At 52.7% G+C, this 16,997-nt stretch overlaps 1 protein-coding gene across 1 annotated transcript in view; it reads right to left on the bottom strand.

Annotated features, from left to right (window-relative positions):
- Positions 1–16,997, bottom strand: part of LOC147235135 (titin-like) — a 183,393-nt gene that overhangs the window by 132,029 nt on the left and 34,367 nt on the right. Inside the window, exons 42-63 of the mRNA XM_086146017.1 lie at positions 13,080–16,886; positions 12,096–12,374; positions 11,231–11,794; positions 10,704–10,985; positions 10,330–10,608; positions 9,967–10,248; positions 9,599–9,877; positions 9,119–9,406; positions 8,751–9,029; positions 8,361–8,642; positions 7,621–7,899; positions 7,043–7,321; positions 5,900–6,178; positions 5,512–5,799; positions 5,126–5,404; positions 3,933–4,214; positions 3,467–3,745; positions 3,103–3,381; positions 2,737–3,015; positions 2,369–2,656; positions 2,008–2,286; positions 1,445–1,726 (exon numbers count right to left, since the gene is read on the bottom strand). Coding sequence (XP_086002143.1) covers positions 1,445–1,726; positions 2,008–2,286; positions 2,369–2,656; positions 2,737–3,015; positions 3,103–3,381; positions 3,467–3,745; positions 3,933–4,214; positions 5,126–5,404; positions 5,512–5,799; positions 5,900–6,178; positions 7,043–7,321; positions 7,621–7,899; positions 8,361–8,642; positions 8,751–9,029; positions 9,119–9,406; positions 9,599–9,877; positions 9,967–10,248; positions 10,330–10,608; positions 10,704–10,985; positions 11,231–11,794; positions 12,096–12,374; positions 13,080–16,886 — 9,993 coding nt within the window. The remainder of the gene's footprint in view (positions 1–1,444; positions 1,727–2,007; positions 2,287–2,368; positions 2,657–2,736; positions 3,016–3,102; positions 3,382–3,466; positions 3,746–3,932; positions 4,215–5,125; positions 5,405–5,511; positions 5,800–5,899; positions 6,179–7,042; positions 7,322–7,620; positions 7,900–8,360; positions 8,643–8,750; positions 9,030–9,118; positions 9,407–9,598; positions 9,878–9,966; positions 10,249–10,329; positions 10,609–10,703; positions 10,986–11,230; positions 11,795–12,095; positions 12,375–13,079; positions 16,887–16,997) is intronic.

Here is a 16,997-nt window from a genome sequence, read left to right as displayed (position 1 = left end):
GGACATCGGGAGACGGTTACAGAGGAAGTGGAGAACCATCCACGGCTGGAATCTTAAAGCTGAAATCCACAACTTTCCACTTTGCTTTTGAATGCAAAGAGAATCTTTTCCGACCGAAACGCTGGGAGGCTCAGAGGCCGAGAGGTGGAACGAATCCACCTGGACCCGAGGCTTCGTTTTACATGTTTGTGTCTCTATTTCGCTTTGTTTGTGACGGCGGGGAAGGGGGTGGTTTGATGTCCCGGAAGCCCAACGAGGCCAACTCGTTATTCTGGGTTTTAATGAAGTTACGAGGCCGGACGTTCGATCCAGAGCCTCGGTGTACGACATCCATGAGCTGGGATACTTCATGAGAGGGCTAAAGGTTTGACTCCAGGGCTGCGCATCTGCAGCCATTTGGCTTTTTGTTCTAATTGGAAGTAAACTGTTTTTGAGAAACAACTCCGGACGATGAACCTGCCGATTCTCCTAGACTGAGTTTGGATGTAAACTGCAGGGTCGAGAAAGGGAAGTGTCGGATCAGAGAAGGAGGTCGGGTTTCTCTGTGAAAGGGCGTCAGAAGGTGGGGCCCTAAAAGTGCATTTTCGGAGGATTTAAATGTTTTAGATCATCTTTTGGAGCTCTGGTTAAAGGATGAAACTGAAGTTATGAGCCACTGAGTTCTGACTGCGGCGGCTCCGGACCAGAGTTCCTTCAGGTGAGGAAGTCGGTTCTTCGAAGATCAGCTCAAGGTGAGGCTGCTCCACATAACTGAATGAAGAACACGACCCGGCGTTGCTTTGAGTGCCTGTGACTCAGGTCTTATATTTGGGTCTTTTTGGTCCATTGGAGACGTGGTCTCGAGGGACGCCAGCAGTGGTTGTGAAAGATGTAATGAGGACAAAGATTTTCAGACGGGCATCAGAGCAGTTTGGAGTTTGAACATCTGTTCTACTGTTTGCTCGTGAAAAAAAAAAAAAAAAAAACGGAGTCGACCAGAAGCCCGTCTTTCCCGTAAATCTTGCCCGACGCTTTTGATTGGTTTGGAGATGAACAAATGGTCGGACCCTCGAGGGAAGGTCTGTGGTTGGAAAACAGGAGGCTGAGAACCTGCAGGAGGACGTCCTGCGTATCAGCTCTTGAAGAACACCCAACCACGGCGCGGACAAAGCGTCGCTTCGCGCTTTTAGTTGCGCTCTGTGTATCGTGGCTCGCCTGGATGTGTTTGAACAACCCTCGTGTGTGTGTGCGTGTGTGTGTGTGTGTGTGTGTCGTGAACACTCGGCACTCGGGGAACCATCTGGTCACTCGTCCCTCCTCGGCCACGGGGGAAAGAACCTCCGGCGGTGGATTTGTTATCAATATCAGCTTTAAGGTTCCTCGATGACAAAACTACCGATAACACGCTGACAGCCAGCGGTTCTAAGGATCACGAGCAAAGTGAGAAAGTCAGAGGTAGACTGACCTTTCACAGTAAAAGTAGTGCTGCAGCTGACGCTGCCAGCATCATTCTGAGCCTCGCAGGTGTAAACGCCATCATCATCAAAGCCGGTGGACAGCAACTCTAAGACCGCCACTGAATCAACCAATGACGTCCTGCAGTTGCCCCCCTCCGTGACCCTCGAGTCCTGCTTGTACCAGGTCACGTTCAAGGGGGCAGAGCCACTGACCCTGCTTTCCAGGCGGAGGGGCTCCCCTCGCTTCACAAATTTAGTGGCTGGAAGTTTCAGCACAAACTCTGGTGGTTCTGAAAAGCCAAAACATACATGTCAGCTGGTGGGAACCAGTTGGGACATGCAGGCTAGTTGGTTAGAGCAGGAAGCAGCAAAGTGGAAAATGTTAGGTTAGCGGCAGACAGAGGGGTGGGACAACTCTAGCACAAAAATCATGAGGGTCTAGAACGGGGAACGGTGTGAGACGAGTGCAAAGCGGGGAAATCTTGACGGAGAATGACTAGCTCTGCCGAGCGACGCGGACAAGCGACTGGTGCAGCCACCGAAGACTGAGAGTAAAAGATGGAAATCCAACCTTTGACCACCAGGTCTGTGCTACAGCTCACAGAGCCGGCATCGTTGCTGACTTGGCAAGTGTACACTCCACTCTGGACGGCCGCCACAGAATAGAGCTCTAAGAAGCAAGACTGTCCTTCCAGCCCAGTGAAACATGTGGGCCCGGTCATCAGCTCTGTTTCCTTCTTGAACCATTTCACAGTGAAGGGAGGGGTTCCATTGAATGTGCACTTGAAGCGCACGGTGGCGTTGGGTAGAGCCACTTGGGACCCGGGCATCGTCACAAAGTGAGGAGGCTCTGAAGGCGATGAGACGAGCCAGGTTAAAGAGGAGCTCGCTTCTTCTTACCTGAACGGTCACACCGGAGCTCGCGGCCTAACCTTTGACCATCAGCGCTCCGCTGCATTCGCAGCTTCCCGCTGCATTGGACAATTTGCAAGAGTAGGAGCCTGCGTCGGCCTTCTCGAGCTGCTCGATCTCCACGGACACGGAGTTGTCCTGCTGAACGAGTTTGTGTTTCACCCCGCTCGTGATTTTATGTCCGTCCTTCTGCCACTCCACAGAAATGGGCAGAGAACCGGACGTCTTGCAACAGATCTGAACGAAAGAACCCAGAACCTCGTGCATGTCGAGCAAGGGTTTGATGAAGCTCGGAGGAATTACTTGATCTGTCCCCAAGAGAAGAAGAGAGTGATTAGCCCGTGTCCTACGGCAGACGGTGACCCGTACGGATTATTTCGACACCGACCTAGTACAATCAGTTTGACCGTGCAGGAGCAGCTGCTGATGTGGTTTGCCACCTCGAAAACATACTGCCCTTCATCCTCTTTCTGAGCAGACTGGATCTTCAAACTGCTCACATTGTTCTCCAGGCTCAGCTTGTACTGTCTGATGGACTGCAGCTCCCTGCCATCCTTCATCCACTTGACCCTGAGCTCAGGGCTGCCGCTCACCTTACATTCCAGACTGACCGGATCTCCGACTGTCACCTTCATCACCTCAGGCTTCTCTGAGATGTGAGGAGGCTCTGTGGTGCAGAATCAAGATCTGAGTGAGTCTGCGATCGATCCTTCCGCGGTCACTGGATCGCCATAGTTCTGAGCGCCCGGCATACCTTCGACCGTGAGGGCGGCGCAGCATTTGTCGAGCCCCGCCTCGTTTACCACCTGGCAGGTGTATTTTCCACTGTGGCTCGACTCGCAGGCTGGGATCCTGAGAGCGGCCACGTTGTTCTCGAATGTTCTCTCGATCTTTGGATCCTCCAAAATCCAGTTCCCATCTTTTTGCCACTGCACCGCGAGGGTCGGGGAACCGGCGACAACGCACTCAAACGTTGCCGTCTTGCCGAGGACAGCGGCGGTGCTTTCAATTTTCTTGGCGAATGTCGGCGGTTCTATTGGTGAGAATCATTCGATCATGAACACGGCAGTCAACCGCTCACTGTGAACATCCGGATGTGTTGTCGCGGCCGGACCGACCTTTGAGCACGAGCGTGGTCTTGCAAGTGCAGCTTCCCACTTCGTTCGCGACAGTGCACTGGTATTCGCCGATGTCTACTGAGTCGCATTTGTGAACCTCCAGACCTGCGGTTCCGTTCACCTGGGAGAAGCCATGTTTGGCGCTGGGCTTGAGCTCCCTCGCATCTTTGTGCCATGTGATCTCAAAGGGAGACGTTCCAGATACGTGACACTCAAAGCGGGTGCTGGAGCCTTTCACCACATCGGCCTGAGCCAGCTCTCTGACAAATGAGGGCGGTTCTGACACCAGAGGAAAAACAAAGTCACCCTCCGCTTTAAACCCTTTTCAGACAAAATGATTCTCCACCTAAACTGAAACTACAAAAACGGCAACCGATCGACGGGCTGCCAGAGTTCGGGAAATCAGATTCCGATACTTTGTGACGACCTCATGTGGAAAGAGAGCCCCTGATCTGGCGAAACTAACCTTTGACTCGGAGCTCCATGTTGCAGCTCTCGCTGCCCGCTTCGTTGCGAGCCTCGCAGTAGTACAGCCCGCTATCTTTCAGCTCGGAGGCTCGCAGCTCCAGAGTGGCCACGGAGTTGAGCAGGGCGATCCTGTGCCGATCGCCGGAGCCGATCTCAGAGCCGTCCTTGAACCAGTAGACGTCTATCTCAGGTGTGCCCGTCACCTGACACTCGAATACCTTACTCTGACCGAGGCGGACCACCGACATGCGATCCGGGGTCCGCGTGAACTTTGGTGGCTCTAAGGAGCGGAAACATTAAAATGAATAAAAGAATCACAAAACTGTCTAACGGCCTCTCACATCCGGAAAACGACGAGGCGCATTTCCATCCAAATGTTCCGCAGGTTCGGAGAATCCCTCTCTTGGAGGTGAAACGAGGAGGCCACTTCCTCCCAGATATTTCTGACCGGTCGCTTCTCTAAAATAGGCTAAACGCCACTTTCAGAAAGCAAAGTACCACCAGTGGGTGGAGCCTATCTCCTCCCCCTCTGACAGCTGGCTATCATCTCGGGATCAGAAAAACTTTGGATTCCACCATAAGGTCCTCAGTAGACACAAGACCAGTCTTTCCATGAAAGGTGCGTGAAAGAACGCACCGCAGGAAGCTGGCACAGATGCAGCATTGCAGATCCAAGATGTGAGAACCAGTGCCGCCTGCCGGTGAAGCTTCTGGAGCAACACCGTGCTGGACGGAGCTTCTCCAAGGACCTTGGCGGATGAAAGGTTTTCAGCATCGAACCGATGTTCGTGTCTACAAGTCGAGCGTTTTCCTCCGCTCTTCAATTTCAATCGAACTTTATCGCTATTGTTCACGCCGCCGCCGCCGCCGCCGCCTCTCAGGCCCCTCGTGCCTCCTGAGGTCCGTCCGACGCCGGGCTGAATGTGGGGAGACGGATGTGGGCGAAGAACCGGGAGAAGGGCTTCCTCTGCCGGATCATTAAAGATGGCAATTATTCCAGGCCCCGCTGGGACCGTCTCCCTTTTGATGCTCATTAATGGCGATGGCGGCGTCGCTCGCTCAGCTTTGCGCTGCCACCCTTCAAACCGGCGCCGGCTCCGAGCCCGGAGGAACATAGACCGGATTCGAAACGGCAGCGGAAGCGAATGGATGGAAATGTACCCGCCGTTCTAGAGAGAAAGCGGGAGTCACCTTTGACAAAGAGCGTGGCCAGGCAGGAGGCGGAGCCCACATCGTTTTGTATTTCGCAGAGATACTCTCCGCTATCGGAGGACTTAACGAAGAAGAGCACCAGCGAGGTGGACGTGTTGTCTCTGACCACCGAGCGGTCGGCGCCGGACACCATCTCCTTCTTGTTGCGGAACCACCTGATGGTCAGCGGTGGCGTTCCGGACAAGAGGACGTTAAACTGGACCTTTGAGCCCGGCGAGACGTTCATGGACTCGGGCTTTTCAATAATGTACGGCGGCTCTGTTAGGAGAAAAGACATAATCCGTGTCCGTGAGAGCCGCGAGGGGTCTTTGCACCCGTGTCATTGCAGGCTGAAAAGAAATACACAAAAATCTACGCGTTCAAACCTTTGACAAACAAGGTCCCTGAGCACTGGACGGATCCGGCTGAGTTTTCAGCGATGCAGGTGTAGCTGCCGCTGTCTTTGCTGCCGAGATCAGAGATTTCTAGAACGGCGACGTTCTCGAAGAACGTGCACTTGTGCTTGTCGGTGGTGCCGATCTCCTTCTCATCTTTATACCAGTGAATGGTGATGGGCAGAGAGCCGGACACCAGACACTCCAGATGAGCGAAGGACGCCTTGATACCTTCTGTCTGCTTCAGTTTTCTCGTAAAAGACGGGGGGATTATTTGATCTGATACGAGGGGAAAATAAAGAGGTGAGGAGCAAAGGTTGAGTAAAGATCACGTTCGTCGGAACCCGCGATGGATTCTTGTGCACCGTTGAGAACTGACCAAGAACGGTGAGCGTGGCCTCGCAAGAACCGTGGCCCGCGTCGTTCGAGACCCGGAAGGTGTATTCGCCGCCGTCGCTCTTATCGGCTTTAAGGATCTTCAGCACGGAGCTGGTGTCCGTGCTGTGGACTTTGTATCTGTGGCCCGATGTCAGCTCCTTGCCGTTCTTCAGCCAGCGGGCCTTCAAGGGCTTGGTGCCGGAGAACCGGACCCCCAGAGTGCCCGGATCCCCCTGGGTCACACTGATAGACTTGGGCTCCTCTGTGATTTTAGCCGGCTCTGGGACATCCAAACACAAGAATCGGCAAAGACACATGAAGCCCGACGACACGCGACCGCTCGGGACCTGCGGCCCGACCGAGGTTCCCGCTCGAGATCCTTATCAATTCGTAAAGTTGCCAAATCCTCCGAGGAGGACCTTCCGTCAATCAAAACCATCCAGGAAGATTCAAAGAAAAAGGACTGACCCAAACGCCGGACCAGTTTTCCATCAACAGGGGTCTCATCGGGTTCTGCTCCAGAGACAGGTTTTGACTTCTCTCCGGGGCTTTTTTTTTGGTTTTTTTTTTTTTTCACTTTTCCAGCGTGGACTGTGACATCAGTTGGCGTGACATTGAAATAATCCTATTGGAAGAAATGTTTATTCCTTGTGACCGGGACTCAGGACATCCAAAACGGTTCTCCTTCCAGTCCAGGCCAGTGGAAGAATCTACATGTTGATTTAGGAATAATCCTTCTCTACTCTGACGGGGATTAATGAACTTAATCCTGCAACACAGCTGCTGCCCAATCCAGCACCCTCACATTTAATCCCTTTCTTCAAGAACGCACTAAACATCGTCTTAAATACTCGTCTTTGCGGAGCAGAGACTTATAAGGCCAAGCGGGACATGAGCGTCCTCCTTCCAGGGACGCCTCTTACTAGCGCTTCCTTTCGAACCCGGTCGAAACCCCGGCCGGTTCACTGGCGCAAAGGTTCGGCGTCGTGTGCGAAACCAAAAATTTCCCGTTGATGCAAAAAGGTCCGACTGATATTTCGCCCGAGGGTCGCCGAGGGTCGACCCGTAAATGTTGGACTTTGAGAATTGATAAGTATCTCTGAGGAAGTATCTTTGGGGTCAATGGTGACAAGTTCTCCCTGACCTTTGACCGTCAACACTGCGGAGCAGGTCTGCGTCCCGGCCTTGTTGTGCGCCTGGCAGGAGTACTTCCCCCCCTGCGCGCTCTGCAGGTTGGTGATGTGCAGCACGGCGGTCTTGTTCTCGTACGTAATCTGAGTGTTTTCGGCTTCTTCGAGCTCGCGGTTGTCCTTCAGCCACGAGACGCCGATGGGCTCGGAGCCTTTCAACGTGCACTGCAGAGTCACCTCGCTGCCCACCAAGGGGCTGAGGTTCTCCAGCTTTCGCACGAACGACGGGGGTTCTAAAACGACAACAAAAACGATGTGACTTGCGTTGCTTTGTGCACAAATAGGCCAGATCACACAGCCGGCCACCGCTAGAGGATCTCACTGGTCTGGACATTCTGGACTAGCTTCCCTCAACGCGCAGATGAAGGTTTAACCCAAATCTGTTTTTTTGTCGGTGGGACTTTTCTCAAGAATGAAAGAAAAATGTTGCGGGATCTTTAGCCTGAAGCCGGAAGCAGGAGTAGATCACTGGCAGATGTCTGGGTTCTACGGTTTCCATTACGGTTTTAAAGATGACGTCGTCAGAACCAACCTTTTAGAGTAACGTGACAATCGCAGGTGGCCGCGCCCACTTCATTTTCAACCGTGCACTGATACACTCCGACATCTCCGGCTTCGACCGTCAGCACCTGCAGAGCTACCAAGTCGTCTTTCATTGTGATCCTGTGTTTCTTATCATTCCTGATCAGCTTGGTGTTTTTGAAAAACGACAGTGTGAAAGGGGCGGAACCAGACACTTGGCCCTCCAGAATCATCTCTGAACCTTTCACCACATCTTTGGACTCCAAGCTACGAACAAATATGGGCGGTTCTGGAGGAAAACAGTGAAAGAGTGAGTCATCTGGAACTGAACCTCACGCACACAAACACAATGTGACAATTCTGAAGAGGAAACTAAATAAAGACTGGCTGATGTTCACAGCGAAGCTGAGGAGGATTTAAATATCTGACTGAATTGGGAATTATTTGTCTTTTAAACAAGGTGGGAAGGTTGACCCCTGGCCAAGGTGGGAGGCTTTCATATAAAATCTTCATCATTTAATCTTAATGGTTTCTCTCTGGGAACAGGCCCGCCGAGAGCCGGCTAGCAAACTTGTTGGTCGACTGGGCGACTCCAGAGGCGTGCGTACGGAGTAAAGTACGAGCCGCTGGAACTTTGAAGGTTGAAAATTGAGAAAGCATACAAGTCTCTAAAGCGGGGAAACGAACCGCATGTAAATGGAATCACTGAAAATAAAAAGGCGAAGGAAAGCCCGACAGAACCGGACCAACCTTTGGCTGTGACTGTGCTGCTGCAGCGGTCGCTGCCGGCCTCGCTGGAGGCCACACACACATATTCTCCACTATCCTGGACTGAACACTCAACTATCTCCAGAGAGGCCACGCCGTCTGCGAAGGCCAAGTGATATTTAGGGCCGGAACTGATTTCCATCTCATCCTTGAACCACTTGAGATGAATGAGCGGGCTGCCTGTCACCAAGCACTCCAGCTTGACTGAGTCTCCACTGGTGATGAGTTTGGCGGCCTCCAACTTCCTAACAAACTTGGGAGGTTCTGAGAGAAGAGGTTAGTGTTGAAAATCAGGTTTTAGTATCCACGTGTAGAGAAACATTTGATGTGTTTGCGCAGCTCCAAACAGAACACGCAGATGAAGACGGGCACCTTTGACAAAGAGGACCGCTGTGCAGTCCACCTTCCCAGCATCGTTGGACACTTGACAAGTGTAATTAGAAGAGTCACCGGGTTTCACAGAGTGCAGCTCCAAAGAGCTTGAAGAGGCATCCTTCTTTATGAAGCACATGCCCCCGGTGACCATCTCTTGCTCCTCTCTGAACCATTTAACAGCCAGAGGAGCCGTTCCTGTGAAGGCGGCCCTGAAGGAAACAGTGGTTCCGGGTATGACGTCCTGGTTTTCTGGTTCCCTTGTGAAAAGTGGGGGCTCTGGAAGCCATCAAAAACACGCATTTCATGTTAGCATGAAAGACGGAAACGACAGAAATTACGAGTGCAACGCGAGCGGAGTCCTCAACCTTTGACGTAAAGTGTTCCACTGGTTTCCTTAAAGCCAGCGGAGTTGGTCGCTTTACATTTGTAAACTCCGGAGTCTGACTTCTCCAGTCGAAGTATTCTCAGAGTAACGGAACTGTCTTTGAATTCTGGCTGGAATTTTTCTCCGGACACGATTTCCTGGTCATCTTTGAACCACACGATGGTCATGGGTTGGGACCCAGACACCCTACACTCCATGGAGACATCGTTACCGATGTTACCGTCAACTCTTTTCAGAGACTTGGTGAAAGTTGGCGGCATTATCCGATCTGGTTTTAGAAGAAAAAAAAAAAAACGCTGTGAATGAAACTGTTTAAAAACAATGCGAGCATATTCAACTCCAACGCCAACAATCAAATCTGTCTAAAGATGTGCACGTAAAGATAAAGGTTTATCTACATCCTCCCCTGTGTCCTTCTGGGAAGACACATCGCCAATAAAGCGGCAGAGCGGGAGCTGACCTAGGACAGTAATTGCGCAGGTGCAATGGTCTTTCCCAACTTTATTGGACACCTCCATCTTGTATTCTGAAGTGTCTCCTTTTTCTACTGCGAGGATCTTCATTGTGGCTACATTGTCCTTCTGAGTCATCTTGTATTTGCGGCCACTGATCATCTCCTTCCCGTCTTTGAACCACTTCACTTTGAGCTCTGGGCTTCCAGAAATCTTGCACTCCAGTGTGGCTGAATCGCCTGCGGTCACACTAATGGACTCTGCAGGGTCTAAGACTCTGGCGGGTTCTGGGACAAGACAGAGCAATCGATCGTCAAGACAGAGGAATTCGAGCGAAGGAATTCTAGGTATCCCATTGCGAAAGATGTCTCCTGACCTTGCACCGTCAAAGTAGCTTCACATTTTTGCTGCCCGGCCTGGTTCTCAGCCTGACACGAATACTTGCCACCGTGGTTGATGGCCACCGATGTTATCGACAAACAAGCCACGTTGTTCTCAAACACCAACTTGATGTTCGGATCATCGTCTCGCAGCACATCGGAGTCCTTCATCCATTTGACGGCGATGGGGGCCGAGCCCTTTATGGTTCCCTGCAGCTTCACCGTATTCCCCAAAACCGCTGTGGCGCTCTCAACCCTCTTAGAGAAGATGGGCGGCTCTAAAAACACACGATCAAGCAACAGCTGAGGTTGAAGCGCAAGATCCAACTCCAACCTTCTGAAACGTTGGATTTACAAACCTTTCAGTTTAGCCGAGGCCTGCGTGGTGACTTTGCCCACGTCATTGGTTATGACACACTGATAATCACCGACATCTGCGCTTTCAAAGGTCTGGATTTCCAGCCTGGATAGAGACTCCTGGGTGATTATTCTATATTTCTTATCACCGCTGATGGTTTTCTTATTCTTTAACCAGCTGATTTCAAACGGAGCCGTTCCTGCGACCTCGCACTCCAGCAGAGCGGCTGTTCCCTTCACCGTCTCCACGGCGCGCAGCTCTTTTCTAACGGACGGAGGCTCTGGTTGTCAGAAATTTAAGAGAGGCGTTATTTCGTCAGAACCTGTAGTTTTCCGGGGGGGAAAATGCGGTCGGTCTAAGAAGCGGTTGACGAACCTTTAACGGCTATCTGGGTGTTGCAACTCTCACTGCCCGCGTTGTTTGACACCTCGCAGGAGTAACTCCCGCTGTCTGCGACCAGCACGTTAGTTATCTCCAAAGTGGCGACGCCACTCTTGAAAGAAGTTTTATGTTTCTCTCCATCACTAAGCTCTCGCTCATTGCAGAACCAGTGGATGTGGAGTTCGGGCGACCCTTTCAAAGTGCACTGTAATCGTGCACTTATACCTTGTTTCCATGTGATTTTAGGTTCCAGTTTCTTGACAAAGGTAGGCGGCTCTGAAAGGAGTGTGTGGCACAAACAGTTTTAAACAGATTCCAAAAATGGGAAGAAAAAGAAAAACAAGACACCCACAACTGAAGATTGCTTAAACAAAACGCAAAAATCAAAGCAAGAAGATAGCAAAGCGATGTTAAGAGTTAGCAAGCAGTTGGTTTTTGCCTTCAGAAGAAATCCACCAGATCATTTCAAGAGACTAATGTGTTCATGGAAGCTACGGGAAAGATCGCCCGTCAGATCTTACCTTGAACCGCTATCACAGCCTCACAGGAGGAGCTCCCTGCCTCATTGGAGGCTGTGCACAGATACTTCCCAGAGTCCTTCTGTTTGGACTTGGGAATCTCAAGAACGGCCACCTTGTCCTCAAAGGACAGCTTGCAGTCCATGCTCTGATGGACTTTCTTGCCGTCCCTGGTCCAGGCGACGGTGACACCCGTGTCCTCGTCCACCTGGCACTCCAGCCTCAGCGGGTCATTGACGGCCACCGATGCCGGCTCAAAGCTCCTAACAAAGCTGGGCTTGTTGACAACTTTAAGCTCGGTGGTAAAAGTTGCCGTGCCAATACTGTTGGAGGCCTTGCACAGATACACCCCCTGGTCAGTCGTCTCCAGACTTTTAATGTGAAGGGAGTACTTGTTCTTTTCACACTTCATGACATAGTTCCCTGCTGGCAAAATGGCTATGTTGTCCTTGTGCCAGACAACTTCCATGGGTGAGGATCCAGTGAGCGAGCACTGGAGCGCAGCTGCTTTTCCCACATACAAAGTCATCGGCTCGTGTTTGGATACAAATACCGGTGGGTACATCTCTATGGAGTGCAGGTAGAAGACACTTTAGAGAGCGGGTGCAAACAAAAGCACCGGCAGCAAAAAAACAAAAATCTGTGCTTTTTTTTTTCCTGGACAGCAATGTCTACGTAAAGACGGGAATTCGGATCCTTCGTTCACGGTGCAAAGTGAAACGCCAAAACCAGCACGCTAAACATTTAAGACTTCTTTGCTCCGGCAGAAAGTTCCGTTGGGAAACACAACAAAGACATATATAATTCTCTCTCTCTCAAACACAGATACGAAGCAGCGGTTTAGAAAGAAACCCCACCGGGGTCTTACCTGTGACGGCGAGGGAGGCGGAGCAGCTGTCAGAGCCGTGCTGGTTGGAGGCTTTACAGGTATATTCACCGCTGTCGGCTTTGACTGGGTTGATGAGCTCCAGACTGGAGCTGTCGTGGCTGCTCAGGATCCTGTACTTGTCGCCTTGTCTGATCTCCATGCCAGACTTGTACCATTTGAAGGTCACGCTCGGGGCCTCCTCGGTCTCGCACTCCATCTTGGCGTGGCCGCCTACATTTATCTCAAGAGAGGCGATTCTCTGCCTAAAGACAGGTGCCACTGGGGCACGGAGGGACAAAAGCTAAAGTTAGCAAGCGAACCTCTGACGGCGTGTTATGTCATGTAGTCAAATAGCAGAAAATCAGGTGGGATGGGCGATGGTGGAGGGCAAAGTTTCATTCTGTGGAAGAGAAAAATAGCAAGAACACAAGTCCCATGTTTCAGCGTAAAAAAAAAAAAAAAAAAAGCCGCCAATGAAAAGTGCTGCGTGTTTGTGACTTTCATGGGTCTCGGGTTCAGGCTGCAAGAAGGAAATGGAGCGGGTGAAAGATGAATCGGGCGGATGCCCGAGAAGCATGCAGATATTTGGAGATGACAAGAGGATGGAGGACCTGGGAGGAGAGTACACCGATTATAGTTCAGCACAGGGGAATCGGATGCAACTGACATGCGTGGATGACTACGACGGACCATGAACCCGCCCAAGAACCAGGATCAGGACGACCGATAGAAGTGAGCGTACCCGGTCGTCATGGTTCTGGACTTGAGGCAGGGGCTGACGTGGAGCAAACGAGTCGTGACGAGTTAGTACCATCCAGTGCCCTGCTACCGCGGCTCATGCTGGACTATGACGCGTGAAATTGAAATCACGCGACGCTTTCAAATTTCTGTGAGTTATTCTCGGGAAAATGGGTTGAATGAGGGAATGAAGGAATGAAGGAATGGATGAATGAATGATACATGGACTATTTCATAGTATCAAACCTCGTGAGACCACAGTGAGTCTGGATGATGTTGTCGTCCGGCCGGCTTGATTCTCAGCCTCACACACATATTCTCCTTGATGTCTCTCCTTGACAACCTTGCTGATAACCAGTGTGTAAGTGTCGTGGTCTTTGGAACACTTGAACTCCTTGCCAGGTTTCACCAGGTCGCCGTTGAAAAACCAGTTTACCTGCGTGACATACTTAATGGTGGTGGAAAACGTCACCTGACTGTCATCCTCGACGGATATGTCTTGCAGGGAGGTGACGACGGTAGGGTACTCTCTCTGCTCTGACCCGCAGACGGTGATCTCCTCGTGGAATACCTCCTCCCTGTACTCCTTCTGGATGTTGACATCCAGGGACTTGTCGGAGGGGATCCTCGAAGGAGGAAGGTCGGTGGTAAACACGGCGGCGCCGACGTCCCCGTCGTGGCTTTTGACCATGACGGATGTCACTTCCTGCTGTGAGATCTGCACTGACTGCTCAAAGGTCATTTGAGCCTCTTTGGACACTCGGATCTTGGACGAAACGGCCTCTGCCATCTTTACCGCTTTAGATTCCTGCATTGCGACCTTCTTTCGCTCAGCTGCCACGGCAGACTCTGTCTTGAGCGAGGCAGCCTGAGATTTGACGGCAGTGATGTCCACCGTACTCTCTGCCACGCTCACCGTCTCCACCACCGACGAAAACATTTGCTTCGAGCGAGCGGAAGAGACCGAGGCCCTCTGAGGTTTGCTGAGCTGCATCAAGCCCGGCTGATCGGACGTAAGAACATGGGCCTCCTGGTAGATGATGGAGTGGAGAGCTGCGTGGAGCTCAGTCTTGAGGTCAGCTGTCTGAGGATATTCACCCTCAAATGCCAACGTGATCTCCATGGGTGCACCCGTGGTTGTGATCAAGTATGTAAACATGGCTCGTTTAGGTTCTCTATGAACTTTGACCTCTTGGACTTCCGCAGCCCCGAGCCCCCCCACAACATCGGCCAGTAAGACCGGCTGGTCTCTGGCCACGGCGGACTGCAAGGCGTCCCTGAGTTGCCGCCGAATATTCAGAGTGGACGGTTTGGGGATCTGAATGACGAACGTCATCTCTTTCGGGAGAGCCCTGTTGTCTCTCGATTCGGTTGCCATCAGGGCCATTTTGGGCTGCTGGGTGGCGACCACTTCGGCGGACTCAGATTTAGTGATCTCCTGAGAGAGCTCGCCCATCAGGACTCGCTTCTCATCCATCGAGATCGACTGCCGAACCGACTGGCCCTCCTGGATTTGAACGGCAAAGTCCTGCTCGGCCGCCTGGAGGAGGACGGTGCTCTCGGTGGAGATCTCCTTCTCCTCGATCTGAACGGGCTCGGAGGGAACTTTGGGCTCCACGGCAGCGTGGCAGGTTAATTGTGTCACATCTGCGAGGTGTTCTGCGTGGCCTTCCTCCAAGGCCCGACTATCAGCTACACTGGTGACATGTATGACGTTCCAGCGGTCCTCCTTCTGCACCAGCGCCCGCTGCTCCTTGACGTCGGCGGTAACCGGCGTCTCCTTTGGCAGCTGCATTGGCTGGAAGGACTGCTGGAGTATCTTGTGAGGCTTCGGCTCGGTTCGGAGCCGAGACCGAAAACCGCTCGCGGACGTGTCGAGCTCCGAGTGACGATCCGCGACAAGTTCCCTTCTTTCCTCAGAGACAGCCGCGTGACTCCTGGCTTTCTCTGGTTTGAGCGCGGCCACCTGCCGGTCCGGCTTCTCAATCACAAGAGCGCCCTCTTTTGAGAGCGCTTCCATCGACAGAGTGGACTGCAGATGAAGCAGAGACGGGGCCTCTTTCTGGGGTTGAACGCTCCTAGTGCTGGCCTTGGCTTCAAACTCAGACGCGTCCTCACAAACTACCGTCCTTTGCTCATCCTGGCTGACAGTGTGCAGCAGCGTGGGACTCTTTCTGGTACCCGCCTGCTCCGCGGTCGGCTTCTCACAGGTGAAACGCGTTTCGGAAGGAAGGAGGTCCTGGTCTGTGATGACCTGCAGGTGCATCAGTTGCTCTCCTTCTACCTGTGACTGAACGGATGTGGCCGCGCCCAAACTTGTTAACTGCCGAGTGGGCTCGGCCCGCAGGACCTGCTTCTCCTCCATCACCAGACCTGCCTTCATCATTCTATCCTTGCAGACACGAGCCGCGTCTTCGGCCGGACGCTCGGCGAGGAACCCGCTCTCCATGCGCAGAGTCTGCCGAGACTCGCTGACGGGCGCGGAAACAGGAGAGCGCTCTTCTCTCCGCAAAGACGACTTGACGGCAGAATCTGCTGTCGCAAGCGCAGAGGTGTGACCCTCCTCGAGCGTATATTTCTCTGCCGACTGGGCAGAATACAAAATTTTCACACCCTCTGTGACCTTGTAGCCCTTCTCCTCTTGTGGTCTGGGCAGGTCCTGAGAGGGTTCTTTCAGAATGGACAGCGGCGCCTCCACCTGATGCCCACTGACAAGCTGTTTGGGCTCCGGAGTGGGTTTTACAGAGGCGGACTTCCGGTCAGCCAGACGACCCGCGCTGACGGTGGAAAGCGGGGTGATCTCCTCGGCTACCGCTGACTTCACCTCCGACCTCTTCTCTCTGGCGGCCTGCAGCTCGATGACCTCGGGGCTCTGAATACGGTCACAGTGCTGCTCTGTGAAATCCTGGCTCGCCTCCACGGAGGAGGTGAACGCTGCCGTGTGAAGCTGCTTCGCAGGGACAGCTGAGACTTGAGGGGGGTGCGTCGGAACCACAGCTACCCTCTCCTCGACCTCCTGCGACTGCAGCACTGCCGCCTGCTGGGTCGGCGGCTCGCGCTGAACGGTAGCGGCAGATATATCTAGCTCTGTGAGGGAGTCCACCTGCTCACTGGGGATGATCTGCCGGTCCTCCGTCCCGATGGTGTAAACCATCTGGTCGGACCTGGACCTCTCCTGACCCGGCAGGCTGACCTGGTACAGTCGAGACTCGGTCGCCTGTTCCGTCACTGACACCCTATACCCTTTCTTCTGGACCACTGTCACCTTGTCCTTCTTGTGAGAAACAGGCACCGAGTCCTCGGACACAGCCAGCTCAGCAGAACAAGATGCCTCCCCAAACTTGTTGGAGGCCTTACAGGTGTAAAGGCCACTGTCCTCCTGCTTCACGCCCCTGATAATGATGGAGCCCGAACCATCGGGGTTGGCCGTCAAGACACAGTTCTTATTAGCCTGGATCTGGAAGGCCCCTTTAAACCACCTCACCTCCGGTGTCGGATTGCCGCCGACTTTGTAACGAAAAGAAACCTCTCCCCCTTCAGGGGACCTGAAGGGCTGGATCTGAAGGCTGAAAGACGGGGGTTGGCCTTTGAACATTGTCTCCACCCACTTCTCCGCCAGGCTAACGTCAGGTGATTTCACCTCCAAGTAAGTGGTCCACGTGGTCTGGCCAAATCTGTTGGAGGCTGTGCAAGAGTATTCACCTTGATACTCCGATGTGACCCGGTTGATAACTAAGATGTACTCCTCCTCCTCCTCTATCAGTTTGTACGCCGCCGAGCTTTCGATCACTTGGCCGTTGTGTGACCACTGAACGCTGGGTCTGGGCAACCCTGAGACTCGCACAGATAACCGAGCCGTCTCCCCGCTGGCGACGGCCGCCGGGGAGATCTGACTGAGGAAAACTGGTTTTTCTTTTTTCTTTTCCAAAAAGGAAGAGTAACGTTTGGACTCTGGCCGGAGTTCAAGTGTTCTAGATTTCTGGGGTAACTGGACACGCGTGGAGAAGGTTTCTTCTTGTTCCTCCACAGTGGTGACGGTGGTGCTAGAACATTCTGTCAGGGAAACATTGGGCGAGACTGGTATGAAAATCCACAACACAAAACCAGAAGTCTAACATTTCACCCGAACGCCCGTGCGATTCCCAAGCCCGAGTCCCTGCTCCG

The sequence above is a fragment of the Fistularia commersonii genome, chromosome 4 (assembly GCF_037954325.1).
Source record: "Fistularia commersonii isolate RoL2024-O1a breed Wild chromosome 4, RoL_Fcom_v1.0, whole genome shotgun sequence".
NCBI classification, from domain to species: Eukaryota; Metazoa; Chordata; class Actinopteri; order Syngnathiformes; family Fistulariidae; genus Fistularia; species Fistularia commersonii.
Note: the sequence above shows the minus strand (reverse complement) of the source record. Positions and strands in the feature narration are given on the sequence as shown.